This window comes from Puma concolor, chromosome D4 (genome assembly GCF_028749965.1).
Source record: "Puma concolor isolate L17-30 chromosome D4, mPumCon1.1.hap2, whole genome shotgun sequence".
NCBI classification, from domain to species: Eukaryota; Metazoa; Chordata; class Mammalia; order Carnivora; family Felidae; genus Puma; species Puma concolor.
The window spans coordinates 87717435-87744664 of NC_141679.1; the positions used below are offsets into that span (position 1 = coordinate 87717435).

Below are 27230 nucleotides of genomic sequence, written 5' to 3' on the forward strand. Positions count from 1 at the left end.
CAGGCACTGAGGATACAAAGATAAATAGAACTCTGTCCATGCCCTCCAGTGCTCAGTGTTTCTGTCCCTTAGAAGGGGTAGTCTCATGAATGTTAACTGCATTTTAATTGACAATATTGTCTGGCCCCATGGGTCCAATTAGAACTATGCTGGTCTGGTCTCCTCACTATTTTGCTTCACCGACCCTTGGCTCGGCTGTGCCCCCTACACCAGCCCTCCCGTAGCATGGAAGTTCTAGGAAGATCCCTGCTACTTTGACAGGCCCCAGCAGAGCTGAAAAGGGAGAAGCTGCAGGTTTCTCTGCAGTCAGCTTACCTTTCATTGTCACTGAGTCAGACCTGGTTTTTGTTCATCAGAAATGTTTTCCGTCTGCCAGGTACTGTGCTGGCAGCAGTGGGGAAGTCCTATAAGGAAAGTATGGTCCTTGCCTTCGAGAACTTATAAACCAGCTTAATTACCCCTTTTCTAGTCTAAACATCGCTAGCCTTAGCCTCCCTTACCCGCAAGAGCGAGAGTGAGCCCCACAACATTTCTCCCCCAGTCTACCCATCTTTGAATAGCTCCGCTCACCACCACAATGTCCCATGAGAATTGCAGCTTCTCAGGAAGCAAAAATATCTAAGGTGTATCTTAAACCCAGATTCCATGTCTCTTTGTGTCAATGCATGCTTTTGCCCCGGGCTTTTCCTTCATTTTCTCCATTTCTTCGCGGACTTCCTTCACCCTTCACTCTGAACCTGAGCAGATTTGCAAAGAAACCTTACCCATCATTCTCTCCCTTTTGTTCCTGAGTGCCACAGTGATCCTTGAAGTGTGTGGTTAGCCCCTGACCAGATGTCGTCCTGTCAGTCCTACCTGCTTTGAGAGCCTCTCTAGACGACCTCTCATACCTTTCATCTTGTCAGGAACCAATTCTGCCATCCTTTGTCTTGCCACCTGAAGTGTCCTTAGCGGAGCATTTTCTCAGGTCACACAAAATTCAAAGTATGCGGTAGAAATGTGTTTTGCGTCCCTGAGGTCCAGATGTGAGGTTCCCTCTCCTTTTCCTCTTATCCTTCCTCCTGAGACTGGTAGGTGTTGGCAAAGAGAGGCAATGCCATTGAGGCCAGAGAAGGAGGAGAAATGGGCATTTTCATTCATTCAGCAAATACTTCTTGAGTGCCTGCTATGTGCCAGGCTCTGTTTTAGGCCGAGCTTGCATTCCAGCAGGCAAAGGGAAAGAAACAAAACTAAAAATGCATGGGGTGATCAGATAGAGACAAGCTAGAAAAAGTGAGGGCAGTTTGAGGAGCGTATATACCAGCCACTGGTACCAAGAAACACTCCTGTCACAAATTGGGGAGTGAAGAGAAAGATGAAGTGTCTTTAGATGTAATTCCTTAACTGAGTTTGAACAGCAAACCCTATAGGACATAAGAAAATCTAGCTTTCGTTCTCTTCTGGGGTCAAAACAGGCCCCTTGCCCGCCTCCCGAATCTCTGCAGGGGCTGGGCGTTCACCTTCCACCCCTCCAGATGTGCTGGCAGCACAAACACCAGCCCCTCCCTTGAAGGCCAGTGAACCCAGTGGTGACAGGTCACTCTGAGCCAGACTGCTTCTCCCTTACCCGCTTGCAAAGGGAAAAACAGCCTTGGCCTCTGAGCCTGGCACCACCAGGTTTGGCCGCTCTTGGTTGTTTGCCTGGGTTCCAGTGCCCCCAGTTCCCACCCCTCTTCTCTGACCCCCAACTCCTGAGCCCCTTGCCTGTCACCCTCCCCCACCCCAGCTGCTGCATGTGCCAGCCCCCACCCAGAAGAGAACGAGGCTCTTGGAAGGGGATAAATGGAGGCTCTGTGCAGGCTTGCAGCTGAAATGGCCCTGCGCGCGGCCACAGATGGGCCTCCTCTCCCCCTCCACATTTCTGCATCAACAAAGCGTGACCTTGTTTGGATGACAGTCGCCCCATGTTTCCCCCATGACAATGCTTGCCTTGCCTTTGCCTCCCAGTGGACCGTCTCAGGACATCTCTGTTCTCCGAAATTGGGAAAGGGTGGTGTAGCGGGAAGCGTCACATCCATCAAAAGTCTGTTAAGGCCTTCTCAGTTAAGATCCACGTGAAGTCCGAGATGGGAATCAGGAGACCCAGAGGAAGAAGCACTGTGGGGCATTGAAAGAGCCCTGGTGTCCGCATCATAAACCCCTGGCTTCTGGACTTGGCTCCGAGCATCTCTGCTGTCCCAGCCTCCCCTTGGCCAGGTGCTGGCACATAGAAGTGAGCCAAGGTCTGCCCTCAAGGGGCTTTCTGACCTTTGGGGAGTCTTGTTTTCTTCCTGCCAAGGCTGCTGGGGCTAAGCAGAAACCAGCTGGAATTCAAATCCCACTTCAGCCACTGCCTGTGTGACCGTGGACAAGTCACTTAACCTCTCCGGGCCTCCATCTGCTTCTTCATCAGATGCAACTAGTAATGTCTTCCTCCCTTCCTCCTTACCTGGGCTGCCCTCAGAATGAAATGAGATGAAGAATATTCTTATGAGTGGCAAAGTTATTGCTAAACCCAGTGGAGTCTCAGCCTCCAGCACTGTGGTGTGCCCACCGGGCCCAGCAGTGAGTGGCACAAGCAGGGGCATTTCGAACCCTCCCCTGGCCCATGGAGACCCCTCAACACACAGGGTCTCCACCGTGCCTGATGCTGGCTCCTCACCACTTCTGTAGATGGAAAGATTGAGGCTTGAGAACATGGAGTCACATGCCCAAGGTCTGGGCATCAGGCAGAGGTGGAGCACGGCCTCCATCTCAGGGTGACAGCTCCAAAGCTTGTTCTCTGCACCTGTATGCTAAGCCGCCTCTTGAGAAAGCGGAGGAGTAAAAATGAGAGTCTGCAAATTTTGGGTACTTGATTATTGGTAGAGACTATCTGCACCCACTTCACATTAGGAAGTCACATTTGAGAATCCATCACAGTCTGGTACCCGAGCTGTTCCTGAGCCTTGGTCTGTGCGTCTCTTGGGCTTCTAATGCCAGCCCCTTCGGTTTTCAGTCTCCACCAGGTATTTGCAGGAGCTCACCCGGCTGTCTTTCTCTGGCCCTCCTTTGCAGAGGCGGCGCAGAGCTCCTGTTCGACGGCATAAAGAAGCATCAGGTCACCTTGCCTGGACAGGAGGAACCCTGTGAGTATGCGCATTCCGAGCCCCACTCTGAGGGCCGCTGAGCAGGAGCCTGGGGTCACTCAGCCCTGTGCAAGGGGGAAGGGGCAGGGTTTCCCTGGCCAGTGGGAGAGGGGAGAGGGAGGAGGAGGCATCACCATCCTCTCTGGGATGAGCCAGCTTTGTAGGAAGGAGATAGCATAGCTTAGTCCTTACAGATGCAGGTTCTGGATTCAGACAGACTCAAGTTTGAATCTCTCTAGAGCCTTAGGCCAGGCACCTCACCTCTCTGAGCTTTAGTGTTCTCACATGTGAGGTAGGGACAGAAATCCCTACGTGCTAACAGCTGTAGCGCGCAACTCTGTTGTTGCCGGATGGCAGCAGAGAGGCGTCCTCCTGAAGGGGGTCACCTTCAGCAAAAATAGAGCCGTGTGGATGGGCTCACGTGGTGAGAGGATTTAGACGAGGAGAAAAGTATCTAGCCAGAAAGGAGGTGTGATGGGGAAGGTTGACTGAGGGGGAGACAGTGGGTCGTTGGGGTTTTTGGTTTTTTTGTTTTTTGTTTTTTTGGTCCATTTAAGTACTTGATCTTCTTCCTTTAACAAATAATGTACACTGAGCATGTCCTGTGTGGAAGACCATGTGCCAGGCACTGGGGAGACATGTAAAGAAGAGCCGGTCCCTGCCTTCACACTGGGTGGGGAGGGGGGTCGAAGAGGTAACTTACAGGGGTCCAGCTGGGTAAATACTGGGGTAGCCTGGAGGCAGGGGCCCGGGCACCGCAACCCTGAAGGGGCTCAGCAGCCCTGGCAGTGGATCCTCGCCAGAACAGAGCTCTCAGGAATGGGAACCCGTCTCCACCTGGGGATGAGATGGCTCTGTGGGGAGGGGAGATCAGTCACATGAGGAGGCAGGGGAATGAGGTTCACGGAAGCGGGCCGTCGAGAAATGGTCATGAGGTTTGACAGGGTTCTTCTGGAACTGGACACACGTCTGCCAGGAATCAGACAATTCCCCAAATTCACTGGCTGCCAAGCTGTCTCTGACCCTCCCTTGGGTTGGAGAGCAGTGGCACAGGGTGGATCTGTGTGCCACATTCAGAGGCTGGGGGACGCCCACCAAAGAACAGGACACTGCCATCCTTGAGCTGGGGGCGGGCATGAGGCTGGAGTTAAATGTCAGGATTGGGGGACCATGTGCATCCCTGGTGGGGGAAGACTGGGGAAGATGAAGGTGACTGTTCCTTGGTTTGACAGGTGGCCACACAGCCTTGGGAGGGAACAAGGGGCTCTCAGAAGCTTCTCAAAGATTCATCCTTAAAGACCTGGCCAGGAAGTTAGTACAGTCTCACAGGTTAGGATTCGTTTCCCCTGCATTTGCATGGCAGGTTTAGTGATTCCAGTCCCCTTCATTCATCCGCTGGCTGAGTGTTTACCGTGTGCCAGAGATGGGAAGAAGTCCTTCGCGGTTGCGGTGGGCATATCTGGTTTTGAGTGCCCCCTTTGTATCAGGCACCGTACTAGTTGCTGGGTATTCGGTGGTGAGCAGAACAGATGTGGTTCTCGCCCTAAATGGAGCATAATGGAAGTGGAGGCAGGCAGCAAACCGGGAAACACCTAATGTAAACTGCCCAGGTGGTGGGCACTGGCATGAGGAGAACACACAGGGGCTTTGAACGCCAGCAGGTGGTAAGGGCAGGCTTCTAAAGAGGTGACTTTGAGGCGAAGACCTGAAGGATAGAAAGAAGCTGGCCTCATAAATTGGCAGGGAGAGCAGAGGTGCAGAGGGCCGTTCCAAGTAGAGGGGGTAGCTCTTGGTAAAAACCCTCAAGGTGGTCCAGGAACTGAAGAAAGGCCAGTGTGATGAGGGGCACAGGCTGAGTTTGGCGTGGTAGACCGCACCCCTGTCGTTGTGCAAATAATTGTCACAGATTCCTAGGCGGTAGCTGCCGTTATCATTCCCGTTTTAAAAACTGGAAACCCAAACTCCGAGACATCAAGGTCCACACCGTGCAGTTATTTAAGTGGCAGAACTGGGATTTAGAACCAGACTTCAGGGTCTCCAAAGGCCTTGCGTGGTGCCACTAACTCTCTTGACCCATGTGACCTCTCCTACTTGCAGTGTATTTTCTGGTTTTGATACTTTTTGTTCATTCATTCATTCATTCATTCATCCATCCATGCCTTCAACAGCTACTTACTTTGATTTGTGTAATGACCATAGTAAATATGATCTATCAAGAAAACCAGATCTCTGAGAGAGACAGAAAGACCTGTCCAGAGTTACAGAAATAGGGAGACTGGGCTAAGCGCAGATGTTTGATCTCTCATTCTCCATTTACTGCTTATGGGGCCGATGGGGCCTGTCCTCCCCTCTCTGGGATGGCCGAAAAGGAAGTGGGACAGAAACTGAAATGGCCCCTTTACTCAGCCTTTGGGCCCTTGGCAGTGGATCTTTACCCCTGGTTCCCATTTTTGCCCTGCTGCGCCCAGAGGCATAGGTCACACCGCAGCCACGGAGCTGGCTGGCAGCTGCCAGACATTACCCTGGCACACAGGAGCCCAGCGGGTGCCGCCAGCAGAGTCTCACTCTTCCCCCAAGCCCGTGCCCAGCACTGTCGACTGGCAGCCTTCCCAGCCCGGGGGCTGCAACTTGGCCAAGCAGGTCTTGGAGACTCCAGCAGAGAAAATAGCAACCATAAGATTATGGATTGTGACAAGTCTCACAAACAAGGGGACTCCGGGGCCCTGGGTCCTGGGCCAGGGGAGAGCTTCCAACAGAGCCAACTTGGGAAAAGAGGATGGGCAAGGCCAAAGGGGGTGAGCTTGCAGGAGGAGCCCTGGCAGTGCGCGTTTGCAGATCACTTAGTTCCACGGGCCTCTTTTTTCCCATCTGTGAAACGGGAGGTTGGGTTAGATTTAGTCTTTATTGAGCTGGCTATCCATCGGACATCCACAGTCTGGGAAAGTTGCTTCCAGATCTGAGCATACAATTCTGGGAATCGGGATGTGTTGGTGAGAAGTTATGCGCATAGAGGGGACCTCCTAACAGCCATCTCTGTGGAGCAGGCCTTGATTGGCAGAGGTTGGTAGCACCATCAGTTTCGGACATTGTGGCTGCTGGGGGCTGGCTTTTATACATCAAGAGTTCCTTCGGTGCAAGGCCCCCAGCCCGTGGTTGGTCAGTGGGCTGGAGCAAACCCAAAACTTCAGGGGAGACAGACTGTCCCCATGTGGGCCTTACCTGCCCTGGCCCCCAGGAGGAGACACTAGGCCTCACCTTTCCCTGCCCTTCTTCCTCTGCCCTGCCTTTGTATTACAGGGTGGCCCGGCCAGGGAGCTGGAGGGAGCTCCCGGGCGCTTTAAACTGCTTAGCATGCATTTCACAGCCTCTCTGGGGCCAGCTGTTCCTTTCTCTGCTCTGGGGCCTGTTTGCTGATCCCCTCCCCACCGCCCTCCTCTCCCCCAACCCCTCCCAGTCCCTGTGCAAAATTGCTTTTGAAAAGATCCACTTTCTGCTTAATTAAACAATGAGGAGCGTCCCCTGCACATCTGTAAACCTCCTTCTGAGGCCAGTTTAGCCCACAAACTGCTCCATTCTTACCCCCATTCACTTGTAAATAGACCCTCTGATGTTCCCTCTACCCTCTCTTCTCCTTTACTCCCCCCATCTCTGCTCTTTCTTCTCCCTTTTCAACTAAGGCCTGGGGTGGGCTCCCAGAAGAGCCTGGAGCCTGGTGGACTTGGTGGGAACTGGAGCGGTTTAACCTTATGGAGGAGAAGACTTAGGGGGTCTGGCTCTCCCAGACTGAGTGGTGTGTGGAAGAGGGGCCACTTTTGTTGGTTTGGTCCCTGTGGACCAACCAAGGCTCATTGGGTGCGAGTGTCAGGAAGATAGATTTCTGGTTGGGGGCAAGGTTCTCCCTGGAGGTGATCAAAGAGAGGCTGGATGTGGGTCTGTCGCAGGCGAGTTCATGAGCAGATAAGACCTTGGGATTGTTCTCTTTCAGCCCAAGAAGCTAGGATGGACACCAGTGGCAGGGAGGGGCTGCCACAGTGGGTGGTCAGTGTCCGCAGACAAGGACAGGTCCACTGGGTGAGCAATCCTGGTGGAAGCTTCCGTAGGTGCTAAGAGGGGAGTGTGTGGTGCCCCTTTGCCAACAGCCTGCAGGAGAGGGGTCTGGCAGCCAAGGGGATAAGGAGCCCTGAGTCACTGTGGCCAGAGGACATTGTCCTGTGCGGTGGACGCTCCACAGGGCCTGCTGCTCCCTTTATGCCTGAACCCTCACGGCAGCGCTTTGGGGTTTGGATCGCTGTCCCCGTATGTCAGGCTGACTCTGCAACTGGTGCCCTCCCAGGGCATCTAGCAGCAGCTCAGGGTCCCCCAGCTCCAGAACCCCAACTCTTAACCACTCCGCCACAGAGCAGCAGCTCCCATTACTGCTGTTTCCCAAATGGGCGGGCCAGGCTTCCTTGCTGGAGACCTTGTATTAGGTGCCCATCAGATGCCGGCATTCTGGCCTCCACAGCCTCAGAATGTGATTCCTTCCACCTGGGCTGTCCTGGGAGCATCTTAGGGGTCTGAACATCGAAAATGGAAAGGAACACCTGGCTGGCTCAGTCAGTAGAGCTCTTGACCTTGGGGGTCATGAGTTCAAGCCCCACATTGTGTATAGAGTTTACTTAAAAAAATATATATATATATTTTTTTTTTTTTTAAATAATAAAGTGGAGGGAAGACCAGTGTCTGGGGTCCCCTCACTGCTCCCAGCCCCCTACCCCATTCCCCCATTGCCTTTCCAGCTTTTGATGGCAGTGGATCCTACAGAAAACCCCAGCCAGTCCCAGCATTATCTGATGAGTCCTTGACTGTACTCCACCCCCGAGACTGTCCGAGCACATCCCCAGGGTGCCAGGGGCCTGAGCAGAGCTTGTGGAAGCTCAGGACACTGGGAGAGAGCAAAGGGTACGGGTTTTTCCTCCGGATCACAGAACAGTCACGGCACTGACGTGCCAGGAACTTTATATGGATCGTCTGCTTCAGTCCTGATGACCACTGTGTGAGGCGTTCTTACCACTCCCATTTCCCAAAGGAAGCTGCGGCTCAGAGAATCCCACGGCCAAGGTCATAGGACCAAGAAGTAATGGGTTTAAACTCAGAACTGGGACTGTCTGTGTTCCCAACCTCTTCTCCCTCCATAGTCGTCCACATGTCCAGCAAACATCTCAGGCGGGTTCTGTGTGTGAGATTCTGTGCTGTGTGCTGTGTGCTGTGGCCACACCAGGTCCTCAGAACACACTCTGGTTCCTAACGGTCATGCCATGAATTTGAGCTGGATCTTGATAACGTGTGTAGCCAGAGAAACAGGGAGCCCCAGCCCAGGCAGTGTGGGTTCTGTACCCATGGAGCAAACTTGGAGTACACGAGGAAGGAGAGGCCTCTTCCGGGGAAGACCTGTCTCAAGGCCCCTGCATGCCCTGCATGGTCTGGCCCCTGGCTACTGCTTTGGTCTCATCTGCTGATCGTCTTGCTTTCTCTGTTCTATTACCTTGAACCTGCGAATTCCATCCCGCCGTTAAGTCTTCATTTGTATTCTTTCTCCTGCCTGGGATGCTTCCCCGTCCTGCCCTACTCATCCATGAGCCCTCAGCATCAACATGAACGTCCTCAGAAAAGTTTTCCTGCACCCGCACAAAAGAGATAGCATTTATCACAACTGATTGAATAAGTGGTGGCCGTCTCCCCTGCTGGCCTGTTAGCTCCATGAGGGCGGGCTCTGTGTCCTTCTTGCTCATTGCCGTCTTCCTAGCACCTGGCACATAGTAGTTGCTCAGTAAATATTTGCCTTGCAAATCCCAGGAGGGAAACCGCCCTCCGTGGGAGCGGGAAGGCAGGAGGACATAGAGGGGGAAGGTGGATCGAAGATTCCCCAGAGCCACCAGTCCCTGACTCTGCTTAACCCTTCCTCCTCCCCTGGGCGCCTTTGGAAGCCGACCATCTGGCTTGGAGATTATTTGCATATTGTCTGGGCCTCAGCAAGCCTAGCAAGATGTCCCTGGGGGTGTGTTTCAGGCCAGGCCGAGTGGCCCTTGCAGGCCTCCTTGTGAAGGGAGCCGTGAGTTCCACCTCTCCCCACCCCCAAATCCAGGCATGGGGGAACAATACGGTGGCCTCACCATGGAAACAGGCTATCAAGAATGTGGGCAGGCCTGGGGGGCACAGAAGAGGGAGGGAGTGACCTCAGCAAAGAGGAGCATCATGATAAATGAGCCCGTACCGACAGCGGACTCACCCCCCAGTCCACCCCTCTGGGACTCCATGATGGTGCCTTCACTTGGATGACCCCGACATGACCACTAGCCCTCTCCCCTCCCCCCAGCCTATCCAGGGTGGAGCAGAGCCCCCCCCCCCCCCCCGCTTTTGGAGGGAGCCTGGGCCTTTACCCAACGGGGTCCTGGTTCTGTACCGGCCAACCAGGGCTGTGGAGGTACAGCTGGTGGCCCTCAGGCCAGGCACTGCCCAGTGCCTCTCAGCTCCTCCACGCACGCAGGCACAACCCCGCCTGCCATGGCTGGCTGATGGATGCGTCAGACCCCGGCGGCTGTATCGAGCGGCAGCAAGATGTATGGGCTGGCGGCCCACCAGACAGTGCCAAGATGGAGGCCAAGGGGAAACCTCTGAAACCAGGCCTCAGGGAGAAACCCAGCCAGAGTGTAAACGGACCGCAGCTAGTCGGAGGCTGCACTCCCCATCCCCTGCCCACTCCAGAGACCATGAGGACTCGAATCTGCTTTGTGTAAAAGCAGGAATTAAAATCGAAAGGCGGCAGCCTCAGACATTGGACACTTTGCCCATGGCCCTGTGCTCTGCTGGCATACGATCCAGGGAAGTTGGCATGGAGCAGAGTGTCCGGGTCCATCCGGGGTGCAGCCTGCCTGCCTCCTAGAAGGCTCCCACGCGGGTCAGGGAGAATGCCTTAAAGTCCTGTCCAAGGCTGATGCCAGGGTCGAGACACGCTGCTGGGCCTAGACTGGGGCAGAACTGAGCTTCTCCTTGTCTAAGCCGATTTTCCCTCACCTGTGTGCCAGGGCTGTCGTTCTAGGCAGAGAAACCAAGGCACTACCTGGGCCTTTCTCCAGCTTCACCCCGGAGCTTTGTCTCAGGCATGTGTTCAGGACAGCAGGCCCTTCTGAGAGACTAAGTCAGGATAGGGGTGGCTAGTCCCAGGCCCCTGCTGATTTCCCAGAGACCAGTTGTCTCCCCAGGACTTTCGGTTCTCAGGTGGTCTCGGGGAGAGAAGGAACTCCTGCAGCCTTAGGAGACAGTCTGTTGGAGGTGTGGATATTTGAGAGCCATAGGCTTTGAGGAGTTTATAGAGCCAGATTTCAGTGTGCCGTGGCCAGGGACCCTGTTCCTAGGAAAGGAGAGGTGACCCAGGGGACAGATGGCTCTGAGCCTCCACATGATGTGCAAAGAGCTTGGTGACTGTCCCAGAACCAGAGTGGCAGATCTCAGTGTCCAGCTGGGAAGGAAAGGCCCTTTCAATCCTGAACCTCTTGCCTCTTCAGCGTGGCCGTCCCCGGCCTGGGGGGCTCTGTGAAGGTGGGGGCAATGGGGCAGTGATTTGTCAGCGTCTCCGGCGGGTGAAGGATCCTTCTCTCCCTCTGCCAGAGGAAATTAACTGATGTTATCGGCTCAGCAATTGTTTTTCTTCCCTCACAAAGGGAAATATATGCAGACCCCTCCAAGAGCAAAGATGAATCCCCCCTTCTGGGACTGGCTGGAGAGAGAAAGGTGGAGGGGGCTCTTCAGGGCCCTCTCAGAAGCCTATCTGTGGCAGCTTCAAACCATCTTCCGGAACTTGTGGGGGCCTGTCTCCCAGCCCTTTCACGTGTGACAGTTCCTACGGCTGTCTGTCTTGAGGCCCCGTCACCTCCTTAAGTCTTGAGCAGAGCCACTTTCTCTGAAGACCTCTCTGGCAGGGCACCAACCTCCTAACCCATTTCCTCACCTTGGGAATCCACAAGTTCTGGGGCCATGAAAGCCTGGTCGAAAAGATGCCCCCAGAATCCCATGTCCACTTCTGATCCAGGCAAGGCTCTGAGGGCCAGAAATCATTGGGGTTTGGCAATAGTTTGTTCTGTGCCTTCCTTTCCAGGGGACATCCGGAACCTCCTTGTCTGGATCAAGAAGAACTTGCTAAAAGAGCGGCCAGAGTTGTTCATCCAGGGAGATAGCGTGTGAGTCCCTTCCTCCTCCTTCCCCGAGGAGGGCAGGCGGTGGTTTTGGGGGGAGGGGAGTGGAGGTTTGAACCCCTATCCTTGGGTTCCCCTGCAGCCTTCTTGGGGTCCTCTTCCCTTTATCCTCCCTTTGTCTCTGGGCCTCAGCTATTCTCTCCATACAGAAAGTACTGAGAAAAAGATGCTGCCCTTGCAAGGTCCCTTTCATCCCCCGACAATTTGGGACTGTCGTCCCGTACAACTTTCTGTGATGATGCAAATGCTGTGTATCTGTGCTGTCCAGTAGAGTCGCTAAGCACATGAGCCTTTTGAGCCCTGGAAATGTGAATAGAGGCTCACAGATAGGTGCGTTGGAGCGCACGGGTCTAGAATTCCAGGGAGTCAGTGTGCGCACATGTACGCGCACGTGTACACACGCGTGGACGCACACAATACGCACACACGCACATTTGTGCTCACTGGGGACACCCCTACACCTAGCCCAAAGCATCCGTACCTGTCCAAGGCCTAGCCCGGCCTCCTGGGAAAGGAGCCATGTGCCAAGAAGTCGCTGTGCTTCTATAAGAAGGCCAGCCTAATGTGAAAAAGAGGTGGGCAAGGTGCTTGTGGGACTCAGTCATCCCCTTGAAGCAGAGGTCACCAGCACGCCCTGGGGGGCTAAGGCTGCCATTCAGACCCCTGGCTCGGGTCACAGTCCAGCGGTGACGGAAGCTGCCCCCAAGGACAGTTGCGCTCCTTGGGCTGCTGCCAGCAGGAGCCAGACCGATACCTGTCCAGACATCAACCTACCCAGCCTTACACCAGACAGGGCCGCTCCTGGGCATGTGGGTGCTGGAGACCACTGGCAGCCCTCCCTGATTCTGAAGAGCCAAGATAGTCTCCTCTCCAGCACGGGCATGTGGGAGGCCTGGGACAGTGAGGTGAGACACCTGGAAAAATATGCTGCTACCAGTGTCACCATGATGGACACACATCATGCCATCTCATCTGGCACAGTCCGGGAGGAAGGCTGTGAGTTAGGCCATTTTCAGATGAGGACACTGATGCCAGGAGAAACAAAGTGAGTTGCCTGAGGTCTGGGAGGTGGTGCTGGAATTTGCACCTGTTTTCCATATCATCCCAAAGGCCGTGACTGTCTGGCCTGGTTTCCCGTAGACTCAGTGTCCCCTCCTCTTCCTGGGTGATCTTCGATCAGAACCTCAGGAGGAAAATCTTCCACCGCACCTTCCTCCAGCCCAAGTGTCTCAGCCTCTCTACCCCTGCTGCCTCCTGCCTCCTGCCCTTCACTGCCTGCTCCTCACTCCCTCTTTCCCACAGGCGGCCAGGAATTCTGGTGCTCGTTAACGATGCCGACTGGGAACTGCTGGTCAGTACCTTGGGGGATATCCCTCCCCTCACTGCTTCCCTAGGACAGCCTTCGGCCTTTCATCAGGCCCAGAGGGGGTGGCTGGTTAGTCCTCTGTCCCACTTGGCCTCCAACCTGAGGCCACTCAAGTCTCCCGTCCCGGGAAGGAAGGAACGGGTAGCTGGGGGAAGTGTGCTTTCCTCCGTCCTGGAGATGTGCAAATTAACGTCAGGGCACCCGTTTTTCTGGTAGATTTTATCCTTCTCTCCCAAAGCATCCAGGCCCCCCCCCCTTCCCTCCCGACCGCTGAGGAGAGGCTGGAAGAAGGGCCCTGACAGTCTCCTCTCTCTCCTGGACCAGGGTGAGCTGGACTACCAGCTGCAGGACCAGGACAACATCCTCTTCATATCCACGCTGCACGGCGGCTGAGGGCCCCGCACTGTGCCCAGGCTCCCTTGGGGTGGGGAGAAGAGAACAATCAGACATCTCCTGGGGCCCTGCTTCCAGGTCTCCCTGTCCCCCTTGGCCGCTTTCTTCCCTGCTCTGTCCCCCGAGCTCCCTCCAGGCAGGGAAAAGAGGCCAGGTGCTAAAAATGAGCCTTTCTCAGGCACGTGAGTGGGGGTGGGCAGGCTCAGCCCTGCCAACCTTCCCAGCAGCTGAGGTGGGGGAGGGTGCCCCTCTGGTTGGTCACAACATGAAGGGGGCTCCGTGGCCAGGTGACCCAGCCACCTCCCACTCCTTGTATCTCAATCTGAACACTGAGTGACCACTGACACGCTCCAACTCCTGGGCTGTAGCGTCTTCGAGGAGAAGAGGAATGGACCCGAATAGCTTATAGGAGGCCCCTCCCTTCTCAAAGATGGGAGGAGTCTCTGCCTCAGTTTCCCCATCCAGACAGCAGAGGGCTCTGGCTGTCCCCCACTGATATCATTATGGAACCCCAGCTGGGGTCCCCTATTCAGTGCTGACTCCCCCCTCCCAGCAGCTGCTCTTCCAACCACACCCCTCCTCCTGCTCCCCCAGCCCCAGCCCTTGACCCTGGCTGGCCTTCCCCCACACACACAGGCCACCAGATGGGCTCCTGAGACCCTCCCCCAGCAAAAGGCTGCCTGCAGCCCATTCTGGAGAGAGAGAGCAGGCAAAAGCTTGAACTGGCAGATAGCGGCCTGGGGAGTCAGAGTGCCTCAGTTTCCTCTTCAGTGGCAATTGAGTATTTATAGTATCTGAAAGCAGGCTTGATACTTGATGGCACAAATGCAGACTTCATCTCCTTTCCCACCTCCTGCAGGAAGCAGGATGGGGGCAGGCAGCACCTGGTAGGCAGGATGGTTTGCCCCTCCTCCCTCCATCCCTTCTGGAAGTCTTGGGGCCTCAGTGTCTGCAACAGCTGGCCTTGGGCAAATAAAAGACTAGGTTGTTTACTAGCTTTGCCTGGAGCTTCATCCTTAGAAACCAATGGCACCCCACATCCCCCCAGCCATGGTCCCCGGTCCAGTCTCTGCCCCAGCCAAGGGCTTTCAGAGCTGCCCTTCACCCAACAGAGGGCAAGGGTTGAAACCCAGACTACACAGGCTGTCTAGGAGGGGGTGATCCGACATGGCCGTCTGGAGACAGGGATGGCAAAGCCAGTCTGTGCTGACCTGTCTGGGTCCCAGGACACTTCTCTACTTTGTCTGAGGCTAGGCTTTGTCCCACCAGCTGCAGCCCCAGAACGCAGAATGGGGGTGGCATATAAGACTGCTGAACCTCCCTTCCCATGACCTGGAGGAAAAGCCTTGCTGGAGGGAAACCTCAAAAAAAAAAAAAAAAAAAAAAAAAAAAATTAGGGCATTAACATCATCCCACCCAAAATATTGCTTTCTATTAAATGTCAACGGTTTAAGGTGGAATTTCTCTCATTCTTCGGAGATGAAAGTGCCAAGTGGTTGTCTCAGCAGCGTTGGGGATGGGGGTGATGTGTGTGCACATCATTCTCAAGGCCTAGGGGGACACACGACCTCTGGCTTCTGGGCTTCTTTCCAGTGCTCTGGAGGTAGAGACCTCCTGGGTTGCATAGGTGGGGACCAGCCATGTTGGGGTTATGGGTAGGAGCTGGTCTGAGTGTGAGTTAAGGCCAGTGTTGGGGTCCAAGTGCTGTCTGGAAAGGCTGTATGACCAACCCACCCAAGGTGCTGAGGTCAGGATCTCCATGTTAGGGAACAGAGCAAGGGATTTGAAATGGCCCCCTACACTCTCACTGATTCCTGTAACCTGGAGGTCCCTCCCTGCCTCCAGCCCCACTGGAATGGCCCATTGTCCCACCTGGGATTCCAAGTCCTGGAAACTGGACGGTAGTGTTCCTTTCCTGCCTGCACCGGGAAGAGGGAGAGTAGATGCAGGATATCCCTTCTGCCAGGGCACCCCCATTTAATGCTGAGGAGTAGGGCAGGAGGATGCACTGAGAAAAACCAGGTTCCCTGCGGGGAGGAATGCCAGCAGCACCGCCGAAACTGGCCCAAGCGCTCTCCAGCATTTCGGGTCTTTTTCAGCCCCCATCGGGTCAGGAACAGGTGACCTGGGCTCAGCCCCAGCAACGCTCAACTGCTCCCCGCCGCCCCCCCCCGCAACTCCTGACCCCCACTTGTGAGGAAATAAATAAGTAAACCCCACTATCTCCGAAGATTTGTCTTTAATGAAAAGGATTCGTTTGTCCAAGTTCTGTTTCCAAAGCCGAGGCGATTGCCCGGCTGGAGCGCATCATTCCCGACGCTTCTCCGACTCCTGACTCCTGCAGCGGCTAAAGGAGGCTCAGCCCATCGGTCCGTCTGGAGGGGCTGGCGGGAGGGGTCGGTTTATTTGGGATTTAGGGGTCGGTTTAGGCTTTTTTGTCTGGGGTGTATTGGTGGGGGCTAGGTTAAAACCAATTCAAAACGAATTAGCGAGCGCGTTCCGCCGGCATCTTCTTTCGCCCCCGACTTGCTGCGGCTCGGGCCGAGGGCGGGCTACCCGGACCACATTCGTGCTCCGCCGCGGCGTGCCAGCTTCGTTCCCGGCCGAAATTTGAAAAAGGGGAAAACGACGCGATCGACTGGAGGCCCCCGCCATCCACGACTGGTCACCCGCAGAGGAGGAGGAGAAGGACGACGACGACGACGACGAGGATGAGGATGGCGGCGCTGGTGGCAGGGACCGGCGTCCCTCCTTTGCGCGCCCGGCCGGGGCCGCGATCCTCGCGCTGGGGCCAGCCAGCCGCCTCCCCGAGGGGTCTCGCCCGCGCCGAGCTCTGTCCCTGCGGCTCCCGCCCCTGTTGCGCCCGGAGCTCAGCCACAGATGTCCAGCCACAATTCTCGGTTGGCCGCAGACTCGTACAAGAATTGCGTTTGGACAATCAGTGGCGAAGCCCCCGAGTTCGGGGCCCCAGTCTCCTGCGTGCGGGGTTCCGCTTGGCTTCTTAAAAGCGCCGGACCAGGAGATCTCCGGAGCTGCGCCTCCCACTACCTCGCAGACGCTCAGCGGCAGCGGCCCATCCCGCGGTAAGGTGGCCGAGCAAGCACGCGGATCCCGACCCTGCGTGGGGATCCCCATCGCCCCTGGCGTGTGTCTCCTTCGATCTTGGCCCGGGGTCCCTAGAATAGCCCGCGTTGGGTCTCTGCGCCGCCCTGAGTCGGGGGAATCTCCTCTGTCAGGCCCGGGGAACCCCAACTCTCCTCTCCCCGCCCCCAGCCTGGGCTCCCCAGGCTCGCCGGGAATCCGGAAAGCAGGGGCCCCCGAGGCCGGGTCGCGATTCCAAGCCCGGGGGTGCGGGCTGCTGGACTCGTGGGGTCCCCGCCCCCGCCCAGCCCCGCGCACGCACCGGCTCGGGCGCTCTCCGCTTCCCTGTGGCTGAGTCGCGGCCGGGGCGCCGGCGGTAGCGGTGGCGGCGGTGGCCCGGGCGGCGGGGAGCGCTGGAATGCGCCGCCGGGTCACCTGCAGCGCCCGGGGAGCCGGGCTGGGAGCCGGCGGGCTGGCGAGGCGCAGGGCTGAACCCGAGCGGGCGCCTCTGGCGGCTCGGGGCCGGGGCGGGCTTTTAGTGGGCCGCTCCAACAATACGGGCCTGGCGCGGAGAAAGGGGCTCGGCTGCAATTGGTACTGGATTTGAATAACGCCACGGGGCCATCAATGGTCATTGTGTCGGCGGGTAATGAATCTCCGCTGTCTCTCGGGCTGGCCAGGCAGCTGCAACCTGCGCTCAGGCAGCTCTTAAAGACATAGCGTGCCCCTCCCCGGGGGCGCCCCCCTCCCCTGCACCGGCCGGACCCCTCGCCCGCCCACCCCCACTCTGTGTCCTAGACTCCCAATGCCCCGCCTGCTCCCTCGGCTGAACCTTTCGCCCACCGCCCCCTCCCTCGTCCTGGGCCAGGCACCCGCATCTCGGGGCTGCACTCCCATGGACCTGACTCAGAGCCCCTGGCCTTGGCTGAGCTCCCCAGGAGTGCCTAGGGGACCCCAGAGTCTTTTCAGGCCCAACCCTGGCCTCCCATCTGCATCTAAACCTGAGGCCTCTGGAGCCCTCCTTCTTTAAGCTGCTGCCCCAGGGACTTCTAGCTGGAGGGTGAGGGGGAACAGTCTGGAGGTCAGAGGGTCACCCCCTTAAAAGGCTCTGCTGAAGGATAAGGGAGGAGGGCAGGCAGTCCCAGCCCCCAGGCTGAAGATGCCACCTCCAGAGACCACACCCCCACCAGGGATCTGGAGACTGCCCTCTCCCCAGACCAAGGACAAGGACTTGATTCCCAGGATACCTCCTGCAGGCTCCTGGATACCTCAGCTCTGGCAGGGGGGGGTAGGGGGGAGCAGGGGGAGGGCGAGAGGGGTGTGGATGCTATTAATGCTTGTCTTGTCATGTCTCTTCCACTGGACAGCTCACCACCCGTTCAGGAGGGCTGGGGCTCTGTCTAGGTGTGATGTGCCCCCCACCCCCGGCCCAGCCAGGTCTGGCACAGAGAAGGTTCTCAGTCTGCTAGGGGAATACATACCAATTTCTCACCCACAGAGCTCAGCCTGTCTTTCCCAATGAATCTCACATCCTGGTGGGGAGTGTGTGACCATTCCACCCGTACATCCTGCCCTCCTCCATCCACCCCGGCATCCCCCGGACACCCAGAGGATCCCTGCCTCTGCCCTGAAATCCTCTCCTTTCCTCACGGACTGTGGACCACCTCACCACATCCCCCCACTGGATTGGGATTATCGGTTTGTCTGTTCTCATTGGGACAAGAAGTGGGTCCTACTAATAATCTTCATGCCTCTGGAGCCTCGTACAGTGCCCCCCCACCACCACCCATCATTGGATGTCCATTAAGCCATCAGTGGCTTAAACACGAATCGCATAAACTTCTTGGAGTTTCTTACAAAAAGTTGAAAAAATAAGGCTTCTGGGGAGTAGCACTTGAAGTCAGGGTTTCATAGGGAGGGAGCACTGCTAACCAGGTCCCAGCTCCTGGGAATGAGCCGTCTGCTAATAATAATAGCCACAACAAATGTTTTCCGTGCCAAGCACTAAACACCTTTTTTTTTTTTTTTAATGTTTATTTATTTTTGAAGGAGGGAGACAGAACGTGAGCGGGGGAGGGGTAGAGAGAGAGGGAGACACAATCCGAAGCAGGCTCCAGGCTCTGGGCTGTCAGCATAGAGCCTGACGCAGGGCAGGGCTCGAACTCACAAGCTGTGAGATCTTGACCCGAGCCAAAGTCGCACGCCCAAGCGACTGAGCCACCCAGGCGCCCCAAGCACTAAACACTTTTAAGGACTTCTCACAACAACCTAGAAAGTAGTTAGCAGCCCCACTTTACAGATGAAGAAACTGAGACTGGTGGCAGTGAAGTCCGTAGCACCTAGCTGGCAGGTGATGGAGCCAGAGCGGGAACCCAGGGCTGTGGAGCTCAGTGCCCAGCCACTTCCAGCCTCGACTCAGCAGAGATACCGAGGGGACTGATGGACATGCACACACAAAGTGCTGAGACCCAGGAGACACCCGAGTCTTCTTAAAAATCCAGCCCCAGCCCCAGCCCAGCCTGGTAGGAACACAACCTTGACGGAGCTGGCCAGAGAGGTCTCTGCTCGAGCGGAGAACTCCCAGGCCTCTTCGGAAAACCACATTCTACAATCTAATCAGCATTTTCCACCTCCGGAGTATGTCAGAGCTATTTAAAGCCATCCGTCCTGGGCAGAGAAGGGACAGTTGGCTTCATCCTCAGGGAAACTGAGGAGCCAAGAAGGGTCTTATCGCTAGTCATTGAAAAGATATTTCTGGAATGCCTACTGTGTGCTGATCAGGGCTTCAGCAACGGGCAGTGTCCCCAAAGGCAGACCAGCAGGGGAGGAGACCCTAGTCCCCGGGGAGTGGGGAGTTAGGTGAAGGCGACAGGCCGCTGAGGCGAGCACTGTTCCAGGCAGAGGAAACGGCACGGCCAAGGCTAACAAGCAAGAAAGAACCAGGAGAGTGGGAAGGAGAGAAATTCGGCGTGGCTGGAGCTCGGAGAGAAAGAGGAAGTGCCCGATAAAGCTGGGTTGACCCTGCGGGCCCTGTAGGACATTGGGAGGATTTGTGATTTTATCCTAAACACAGCGGGGATCCTGGAAGGTCTGACAAGTTCAGATTTACATTTTTAAAGGTTTGCTGGGGCTGTTGTGTAGACAATGGGGGTGGGGCGGGCGATGGGGCAAGCTGGATGACTGAGACCCATTGAGCTACTACTGCTGATTTGCAGGTGACAGCTGGTGGTGGCCTGAGATTAGGGGATGGCAGAGCAGGGTCCCAAACCGTGTTCTTGACAGGCAGGCGACCTCAGGCAGGTCACCTGGCAATGAATAACTTTTAGTGAGTATCTGAGGTGTACTCGGTGCCTGAGGCCATCTGCTCTTGCCTCTCCAGAAGTATCCATCGAGGGGCATCAGGACACTTGATCTCGGCTCACGTCAGTCATTATTTTATGGTTCTTGAGATTGAGCCCCACGTGGGGCTCCGTGCTGTCAGCACAGAGCATGCTTGGGATTCTCTCTCTCCTCTCTCCGCCCCTCCCCTGCTTGCACTTGCTCTCTCTCTCTCTCTTTAAAAAAGGAAAAAAAAAAAGTATCCGACCGGTAGACAAGTGGACAGACACACAAGTAGCCAGCCAGTCCCCACGAAAGGAGCAGAGCCAAAGGAAAACTCCTTCACGGAAGTATTAGCAAAGCTCTTGGGGATTATAGAAGACCAAGGGATGCATTCCAACAGGGAGGATGTGAGGAGTCTTCTGCAAGAGGCAGCATTGTCTTGGGCAAGTAGAGTTCAATAGACTGAACTCTAGTTACTGCCTCTGTGAGATGGGGCCGTTGTGCCTGTCCAGCCTCCCTAGAGATGGCTCTGGTGTTGGGAGGACTCAAACACTCCTTGTATTTTCTTGCAGTAAGATTTTACCATTGCCAGGGCACCTGGGTGGCTCAGTGAGTTGAGCATCTGACCCTTGATTTCGACTCAGATCACGAGCTCACGGTTTGTGAGATCGAGCCCCGTGTCTGCTTGGGATTCTCTCTCTCTCTCTCTCTCTCTCTCTCTTCCTGCCCCTCCCTGGCTCACGTGTGTACACATATTCTCTCTCTCAATATAAATAAACTTCAAAAAAAAAAAAATTTATCATTCCCTTCTAACACACACACACACACACACACACACACACACACACACACACACACAGATACATGTTTGGGCTTATGCATGCATTCAACTGTTCCTAACCTCTGCTCTGCCTTCTCCCTTATTAAGATGAGCACTCAGGAAAGAGGTGACAGAGTTGTCCACACTGCCAATTAGGCATGCCCTATCCCCCAGGACTATCATTTTACCAAACACTGTGCCCAGCACAAAGGACATGCTCAGTAAATGTCTGTTGAATGAATGACGGAATGAATGCGTTATTGGAGTAATCATTAAATGAATAGGCGGATAGACAGACAGATGGATAAGAAAACAGCTGTTGGGACACTTGGCTGAGAGATGAAATGAGTAGATTGCCTGAGAGTATGAATGTAGCCAACCAGCTGAGGTTCTAGATGCAGAGCAGGAGACGTTGCTGTGGGTGGGCTCGCTGAAGTAGGGCTAGAAAAGGATTCATGCTGCAGCCTGGGCTCCACGCTTCAGAAGCAGGCCCAGGACACGGAGCGTGGCAGACACGTGCCTAAGGGAGCAGCTCTGGCGACGGGGCAGTCGGGCCGCACCTCTGTGCACGATGTTTCCAACCTTGGAGTCCTGTCCCCAAATACTGCGATCCACCCTGGTTTCCGGGTGGCCCCAGGATGGAGGAAGGAGCCCTGCCACTGCTCAGCGTGCCTCCCCAGGCCAGGCCCTGCCTATACAGAGAGTTCTGGAAGAGCAGCCAGTGTTCCGGCATGGTGCTGGCCAAGTGGCCTGACTGCATAAATGAGCTGACAACCTGACATTTACCCATTCTCAGAAAATAACAAAGCCAGGCCACCGTCCCCACCCAGAGGGGATCCTAAGAACCCCCACGCCTTGCATAGCATGTTTCAGTTTATAAAAGATGATGTTCCTGGCTGGCGCAGTCGGTAGACCACGCGACTCTTGATCTCAGGGTCGTGAGTTCAAGTCCCACGTTGGGCGTGGAGCTTACTTTTAAAAAAGGGCGGGGGGGGGCACCTGTGTGGCTCGGTCGGTTGAGCGTCCGACTTCGGCTCAGGTCATGATCTCGCGGTTTGTGAGTTCGAGCCCCCCATCGGGCTCTGTGCGGACAGCTCTGAGCCTGGAGCCTGCTTCAGATTCTGTGTCCCCCTCTCTCTCTGCCCCACCCCTGTTTGTGCTCTATCACTTTCAAAAATGAATAAATTTTTTTTAAAAATTAAAAAAAAAAAAAAAGACTTCCTCTCCAGGAGATGACAGGGCAGGGAAGCTTTCCAAATGAAAGCCACCTCCACCCACCTGGGGTGCTTTATCCCATCACGCTGTGCTCTTGTCTCCATCACACATATCCTCTTCCTTCACCTGTTGTCTTATTTGTCCACTAAAATGTGAGCCCTATCCAGGCAGGGATATATATGTATACATACATATAGATAGATATGTATTTTTTTAAAGTTTATTTATCTTGAGAGAGAGAGAGAGAGAGAGAGAGAGAATCCCAAGCAGGCTCAGCGCTGTCAGTGTGGAGCCCGACCTGGGCCTTGAATGGTGAGATCATGACCTGCACCGAAATCTAGAGTCGGATGCTTAACCAAAATGACTGAGCCACCCAGGTGCCCCAACAGCCACCATATATTAAGCACTGGTGCTGGGCTAAGCACTTTTCATGATCGCTACAGCTTTGTGAAAACTGCCATCACTTGGCCCCATTTTACAAACCAGGAAACTGAGGCCCAGAGACAGGAAGCTACTCCCCCCAGGTACAGAGTTACTGAGTGACAGAACCAGGTCTTCGACCCAAGTCTGTCTAACTGCAAAGCCCACGTTGTTAACCATGCCACTGTGATACCTGATACTCTGTTACCCCAGTACGCCGTGGGGATGAAGCCACTGGAAGTTAAGAGTTTGGACCGAGACCTATTGCCTGATTCCATTAAAAAAAATTTTAACGTTTATTTTTGAAAGAGAGAGAGAGACAAACAGGGAGCAAGGGAGGGGCAAAGAGAGAGGGAGACAGAATCTGAAGCAGGCTCCAGGCTCTGAGCTGTCAGGACAGAGCCCAACTAGGGGTCCGAACCCACGAACCATGAGATCATGAGCTGAGCTGAAGTCCGACGCCCAACTGACCGAGCCACCCAGGCGCCCCAACAGCGTACATTTTAAATGGGCAATTGCATGGTGTGTGAGTTACATCTCAGTAAAGCTGCAGAGGAGAGAGGGGTGGGGGGAGGGCAAAATGGGTGAAGGGACGTGGGAGGTACGGGCTTCCAGTTATGAATGAGGAAGTCACGGGAATAAAAGGCACAACATAGGGAATATAGTTGATGATACTGTGATAGTGCTGTTGTATGGTGACAGATGGTAGCTGCACTTGTGGGGCAAAGAGTAACTGTAGAGACATTGAATCACTATGTTGTACACCTGAAACTAATGTCACAGTGTGTAACTACACTCGAATAAAAAAAAAATCTTTGTTTTGAGCAAAAAGAGTTGCAGGGAGCTCCTGGCTGGCTCAGTGGGCAGAACATGCAACTCTTCGTCTTGGGGTCATGAGTTCAAGCCCCATGTTGGGGCTTAAAAAAATAAAATAAAGGGGCTCTTGGGTGACTCAGTTGGTTAAGCGTATGACTCTTGATTTCAGCTAAGGTCATGATCTCCGAGTTCATGAGTTAGAGGCCCGCGTCAGGATCTGGGCTGACAGTGTGGAGCTTGCCTGGGATTCTCTCTCTCTCTCTCTCTCTCTCTCTCTCTCTCTCTCTGTCCCTCCCCCACTTGCACTCCCTCTCTCAAAATAAATACATAAACTTTTAAAAAATGTGTACTTTAAAAAATAATAATAATAAATTCGTTAAAAAAGAGTTGGGGCTGAAGGGTCTCACCTGCCATTCACCTAAAAGTGCTTGGCAAGTCACTTCCTGTCTCTGAGTGGCAGTTTCCTAACCAGTAAAAGTGGGGAAAATAAATGTCTCTTGGTGTTGATGTGAGCATTAAATGAGATAGTAATACGTGTCATTATCCCCATTTCATCGAGGAGGAAACTTAGGCCCAGAGAAGGGAAGTGACTTGGCCTGGATGTAGAGCTGGTGGGTGACAGGTGAGGGCTCTCCTGGGCCCCTTGACACTGCTTCTTTTAGCATTTCTGTAGACTGGATCTGTGCTCCCACCCATCCCCATCACTGCCACCACCCCCTTCCATCCTCCACTTTCTCTGGGGCTCTGAGTCTCCCCACTGTCCGAGCCCAGAGCGCACCGAGGTAGTGAGGTCCCCCTGGAGCACGGGACGCCCTCTCCCCAGCCCCCACCCTGCTCCCCTCCTGGGGCCATGATGCTGTCTTGCTTTTGCTTGTAATAAAGAAAATATCTCAGCTACCCTTCCACAGTTGCTTGGCAACCCCAAAGGGGGGTGGGGGGAGCCAAGGGGAGGAGGGAAGGGAGAGGACTCTGGAGCCAATCTGGAGACAAAGAGTAGGATTTCGGTGACATGGAGCCTGTTCTTAGTGCTAACCTGGCCTGGCCGGGAGGCGGGCAGGGGTGGGGGCTTCCTCCCACCCCAGCGGCTCACACCAATAAATATGCATTAGGGAAGTGGGCAGAGTTTTTCCCACAGACCTGAAAGGCCACAGCTGACCTTTCTACCCTCTTTATGTACCAACGTGACAGTCAGAGAGAGCAAAGAGCAGGACCCCCTGAGACGCCTCCCCCGTGGCCTTCTGACTTGGGGAAACTTTTCACCCTCCTCCTTCCCCTGGCCCCAGACCAGGTCACAGCCTGGCCTGGGCCCCTGTCCCAGGGGTTTCAGGTGGGAGTCTGGAGCTCCCAGCCTCAGGGTCGGCCTCAGGCCTTGTAGGCCTTGGTGGCACGGAGCCAGGCCTGAGGCTCTGGCTCAGCCTGTAAAGGCGCTTCCTGCCTCCTGGGCCAGTCTGCCTGTAGCTCCCCATATTGTGCCCCTCCCGCCCCACCTCTGCCTGAGGCCTCCTCCATTAGGAGCCCGTTCTTGTTCTTCGACCAGTCCCTTCCAGAGTACTCTGTTCCTCTTCTCCTTTGGGGTGGGCCCCCTCTTCCCCAACCCCCCTACTTCTGCAGTGCCCTCCTTCAAAAACTAGGAAGCCCTCGAAGCTGCCGTTTCCCTGAAGTGAAGATGGCATTTGGGGGGTGCAAAGGAAGGAGGGTGGGGGTGGTGATCTCTCTCCCTGGTGCCTTGGCTTGCTGGCCGCAGGCCGGGGGGTGGAGAAAGTCTGCTCTGAATGGAGTCAGTGTAGAGACAGGAAAAGCAAACACCTCAGCCTGGGCCCTGCTGGCCTCTTTGGGGTGAGGTAGGATGGGGCAGGGGCCCAGGTTCATCTCAGCCTCTCCCGATCAGCCCTCTCCTGCTCCTGAGAGCCCATGGCTTCCTGGACCCCTGGCCCACAGCATCCAGAAAGGAAGTGGGTTTAGGGTCTGTGGACAAGCCCCCCAAGAGACACCTTCATCAGAATCTTTCCCTGCGCCACTGCCCAACCCCCAGCCAGTGCCCTTACTGCCCGGCAGATGCCAGGAAAATCTGTGCCTGGGAAGGGCAGTCTGGCACCTGAAGTCCTGCTTGACCAGCCCTTCTCAGCAGCAGGAACTGGGTGGGAAGTCACTTTGTGCCAGAGACGGCCCCAGCAGTGCCATCTGCCTCCCGGGCCGAGGGGACCCCAAGATGCTCTGCCCAGGTGAGTTCTCCTCTGGCCCCATGACCAGAAAGTGAGGGAGGGGGAGGCTAGGACCATCCCCCACCCCCCAAGAATCTGTGACATTTTCCTCGCCCTCTGTGGTGCATCTCACCACCCTCTGTGCTGCGTGCGTCTCTGGCACTTGGGTGAGGGGAGCTGAAGGGAAGGATGGTTGAAGAGGCTGGAGGTGAAGTCTGAGGATGGAGAGACAGGAGGGGCTAGAGTCTGGGGAGCAGGACTCCTGAGCTCCAAGCCAATCTTTCGATTAGACTTGTGGAATCACAGAGGCTCCTATGATGGTCTCCTTTGATTACTTCGATTCTAAAAGACTCTGGAAAGAGCTCAGAGAGGGGCAGCAACTCATCCTGGGTGACACAGCCAAGTTGGCAGAGCTGGGACTCAAACCCACCAGGCTCCCTTAGCACCCCGAGGGCAGTACTGGTGGTACCCTGGGCACCACGCTTGGCCACCTCTCCTTCACTTTCCGAGTACGGCTTGGTCCCTCTGGATTTCAGGGGTGGAGAGGAGCAGACTCTGAACAGCACCTCCCAGGGCTTCCTTCCCTTTCCTGTCCTCTCCCAAGCCGGGCACCATGCCCAGGACTGGGCCACCCCGTCACAATCTCCTCTGATTGCCCCTGGAATGCCATGGTTGGTCTTTGCCTTAGAGATCCCGAGAACAGGTCCCCTTTGCTCGCAGTGTCTAACCATAGTCCCTCATGCTGTAATCAAAATCCAACCACTTCCTGGAAAGCAAGGTCAACAGCTGACTGACTGCCACAGGGTCCTAGCAGTGCCCACCTTGAGGTGCCCTGGCTATGGGACTTGGCTGCAAGGATCTTACTGAATAGAAACAGGCAGCCCTCACTGAGTCAGGCACTGTTCTAAGGACTTCTATGTACCTCACTAAATGGTCACCACACTCCTACAAGGTGAGTTCACTTTCACAGGTTGGAAAACCGAGGCACAGAATGTTGAAGTAACTCATCCATGGACACGCTACCAGGAAAAATCAGAGTGGGGATTGGAACCCATAACCTGGCTCCAGAGCCAGGGGCCCTTAAATGTTCTATCCTGCTTCTTATTCTTAGGAGGTCTCCACCAGAGGTCATTTCGTCCAATCCCCTGCATCTGGGTGTCTGCCCAGGCCAACCTCTATTCACAGAGAAGAATCAATCTCGTTTTTAAAAGCACCTGCTCCAAGGGTGGAATCCCCCCTGGGGGTAATCAGACATTTATTTATTCATAGCCTTCTGGCCTGGGAGGAGAGGCCCTCCCACCCAGAACTCCCCAGGGTCCAGCTGCCTCATTGTCCCTCTCCTTCCCACTGCGGTGTAATCAGAAGTGAGCCAGTCCTGCCTGGTGTCTCAGCTCCACAGACTCAAAGCTGTGTGGCCCTGGACAAGTGGCTCAGCCTCTCTGAGCATCAGCTATCAGCTGTAAACAGGAGTTAATGATGCACCTGTTTTATGAGGTTGCTGAGTATTAAGCGATCAAAGGTGATGAAAAGACTGTTTCCAGGGGTCATTTCTATCCTCTGTCATTGACAGTTTCAGTTTCTCCAGTTTCTGGAACCCCAGAAAACACAAGAGAAGCAGGAGGCAGCCTTTTCTCCTGGATGTGAAACCAGCGTTTGGTGTTGCTTCTGCACCTGCCACTTGCCATCGATAATTGTCCTTCTCTTCCTTTGGGAGAGCAGGAGAGAGAGGATGTCACTGAGTGGTCTCTGTCATTTAAAAAAAAAAAAAATGAAATCCAGAAAGGGGTTAGTGATCACCATGCCTGGCACCTGCTGTGAAATGCCCAGAATAAAGTGGTGAATACTTCTCACTATCACCACCATCATCATGGAAATCCGTCTGTTTGTAAGATAAGAGCCTCATGCTTTGGGCCTTATAGTTTAGCCTCCTCATTACAGATGGGGAAACTGAGGCCCAGAATGGGGAAGGACTTGCTCAGGGTCACCTGGCAAATTGGTGGCAGAGCAGGAAGGAGCTCCCAGGCCCCCCCCCCCCCCATCCACAGTGGAATCCCCATCCCTTGTCCTTCGCTCCCTCCCCAGCTCAGGCCCTCCTCCGGGGAGCCCCCTGGGTCCAGCACCCTGGCACCCAGTCTGGTCCAGGCAGAGCCCAGGAGAGAAGTCGCAGTGCTTGGAGGAGTAGGCGCAGAAGCCGTCGCGTTCTCAGCCCTGGCTCTTTGT

The 27230-nt window shown here is 55.2% G+C and overlaps 1 protein-coding gene, 1 long non-coding RNA gene and 1 other non-coding gene across 4 annotated transcripts in view; 2 read left to right on the top strand and 1 right to left on the bottom strand.

The window, feature by feature from the left end:
- Positions 1-27230, top strand: part of URM1 (ubiquitin related modifier 1) — a 28412-nt gene extending 1182 nt beyond the window's left edge. Inside the window, exons 2-5 of one of the 2 annotated variants that reach the window (XM_025927862.2) lie at positions 3076-3146; positions 11281-11362; positions 12680-12728; positions 13068-14131. In XM_025927862.2, coding sequence (XP_025783647.1) covers positions 3076-3146; positions 11281-11362; positions 12680-12728; positions 13068-13136 — 271 coding nt within the window. In that variant the 3' untranslated portion in view covers positions 13137-14131. Of the gene's footprint in view, positions 1-3075; positions 3147-11280; positions 11363-12679; positions 12729-13067; positions 14132-27092 lie in introns of those variants that run through there. The other variant, XM_086684166.1, reaches the window with a different exon arrangement.
- Positions 15361-16888, bottom strand: LOC147575079 (uncharacterized). Its single transcript, XR_015243109.1, has 2 exons — positions 16540-16888; positions 15361-16312 (listed from the first exon to the last, which is right to left on the bottom strand). It is a non-coding gene; the product is annotated as an uncharacterized LOC147575079 (long non-coding RNA).
- LOC112851560 (small nucleolar RNA U3) lies at positions 26533-26754 on the top strand. The gene has a single exon (XR_003222778.2). It is a non-coding gene; the product is annotated as a small nucleolar RNA U3 (small nucleolar RNA).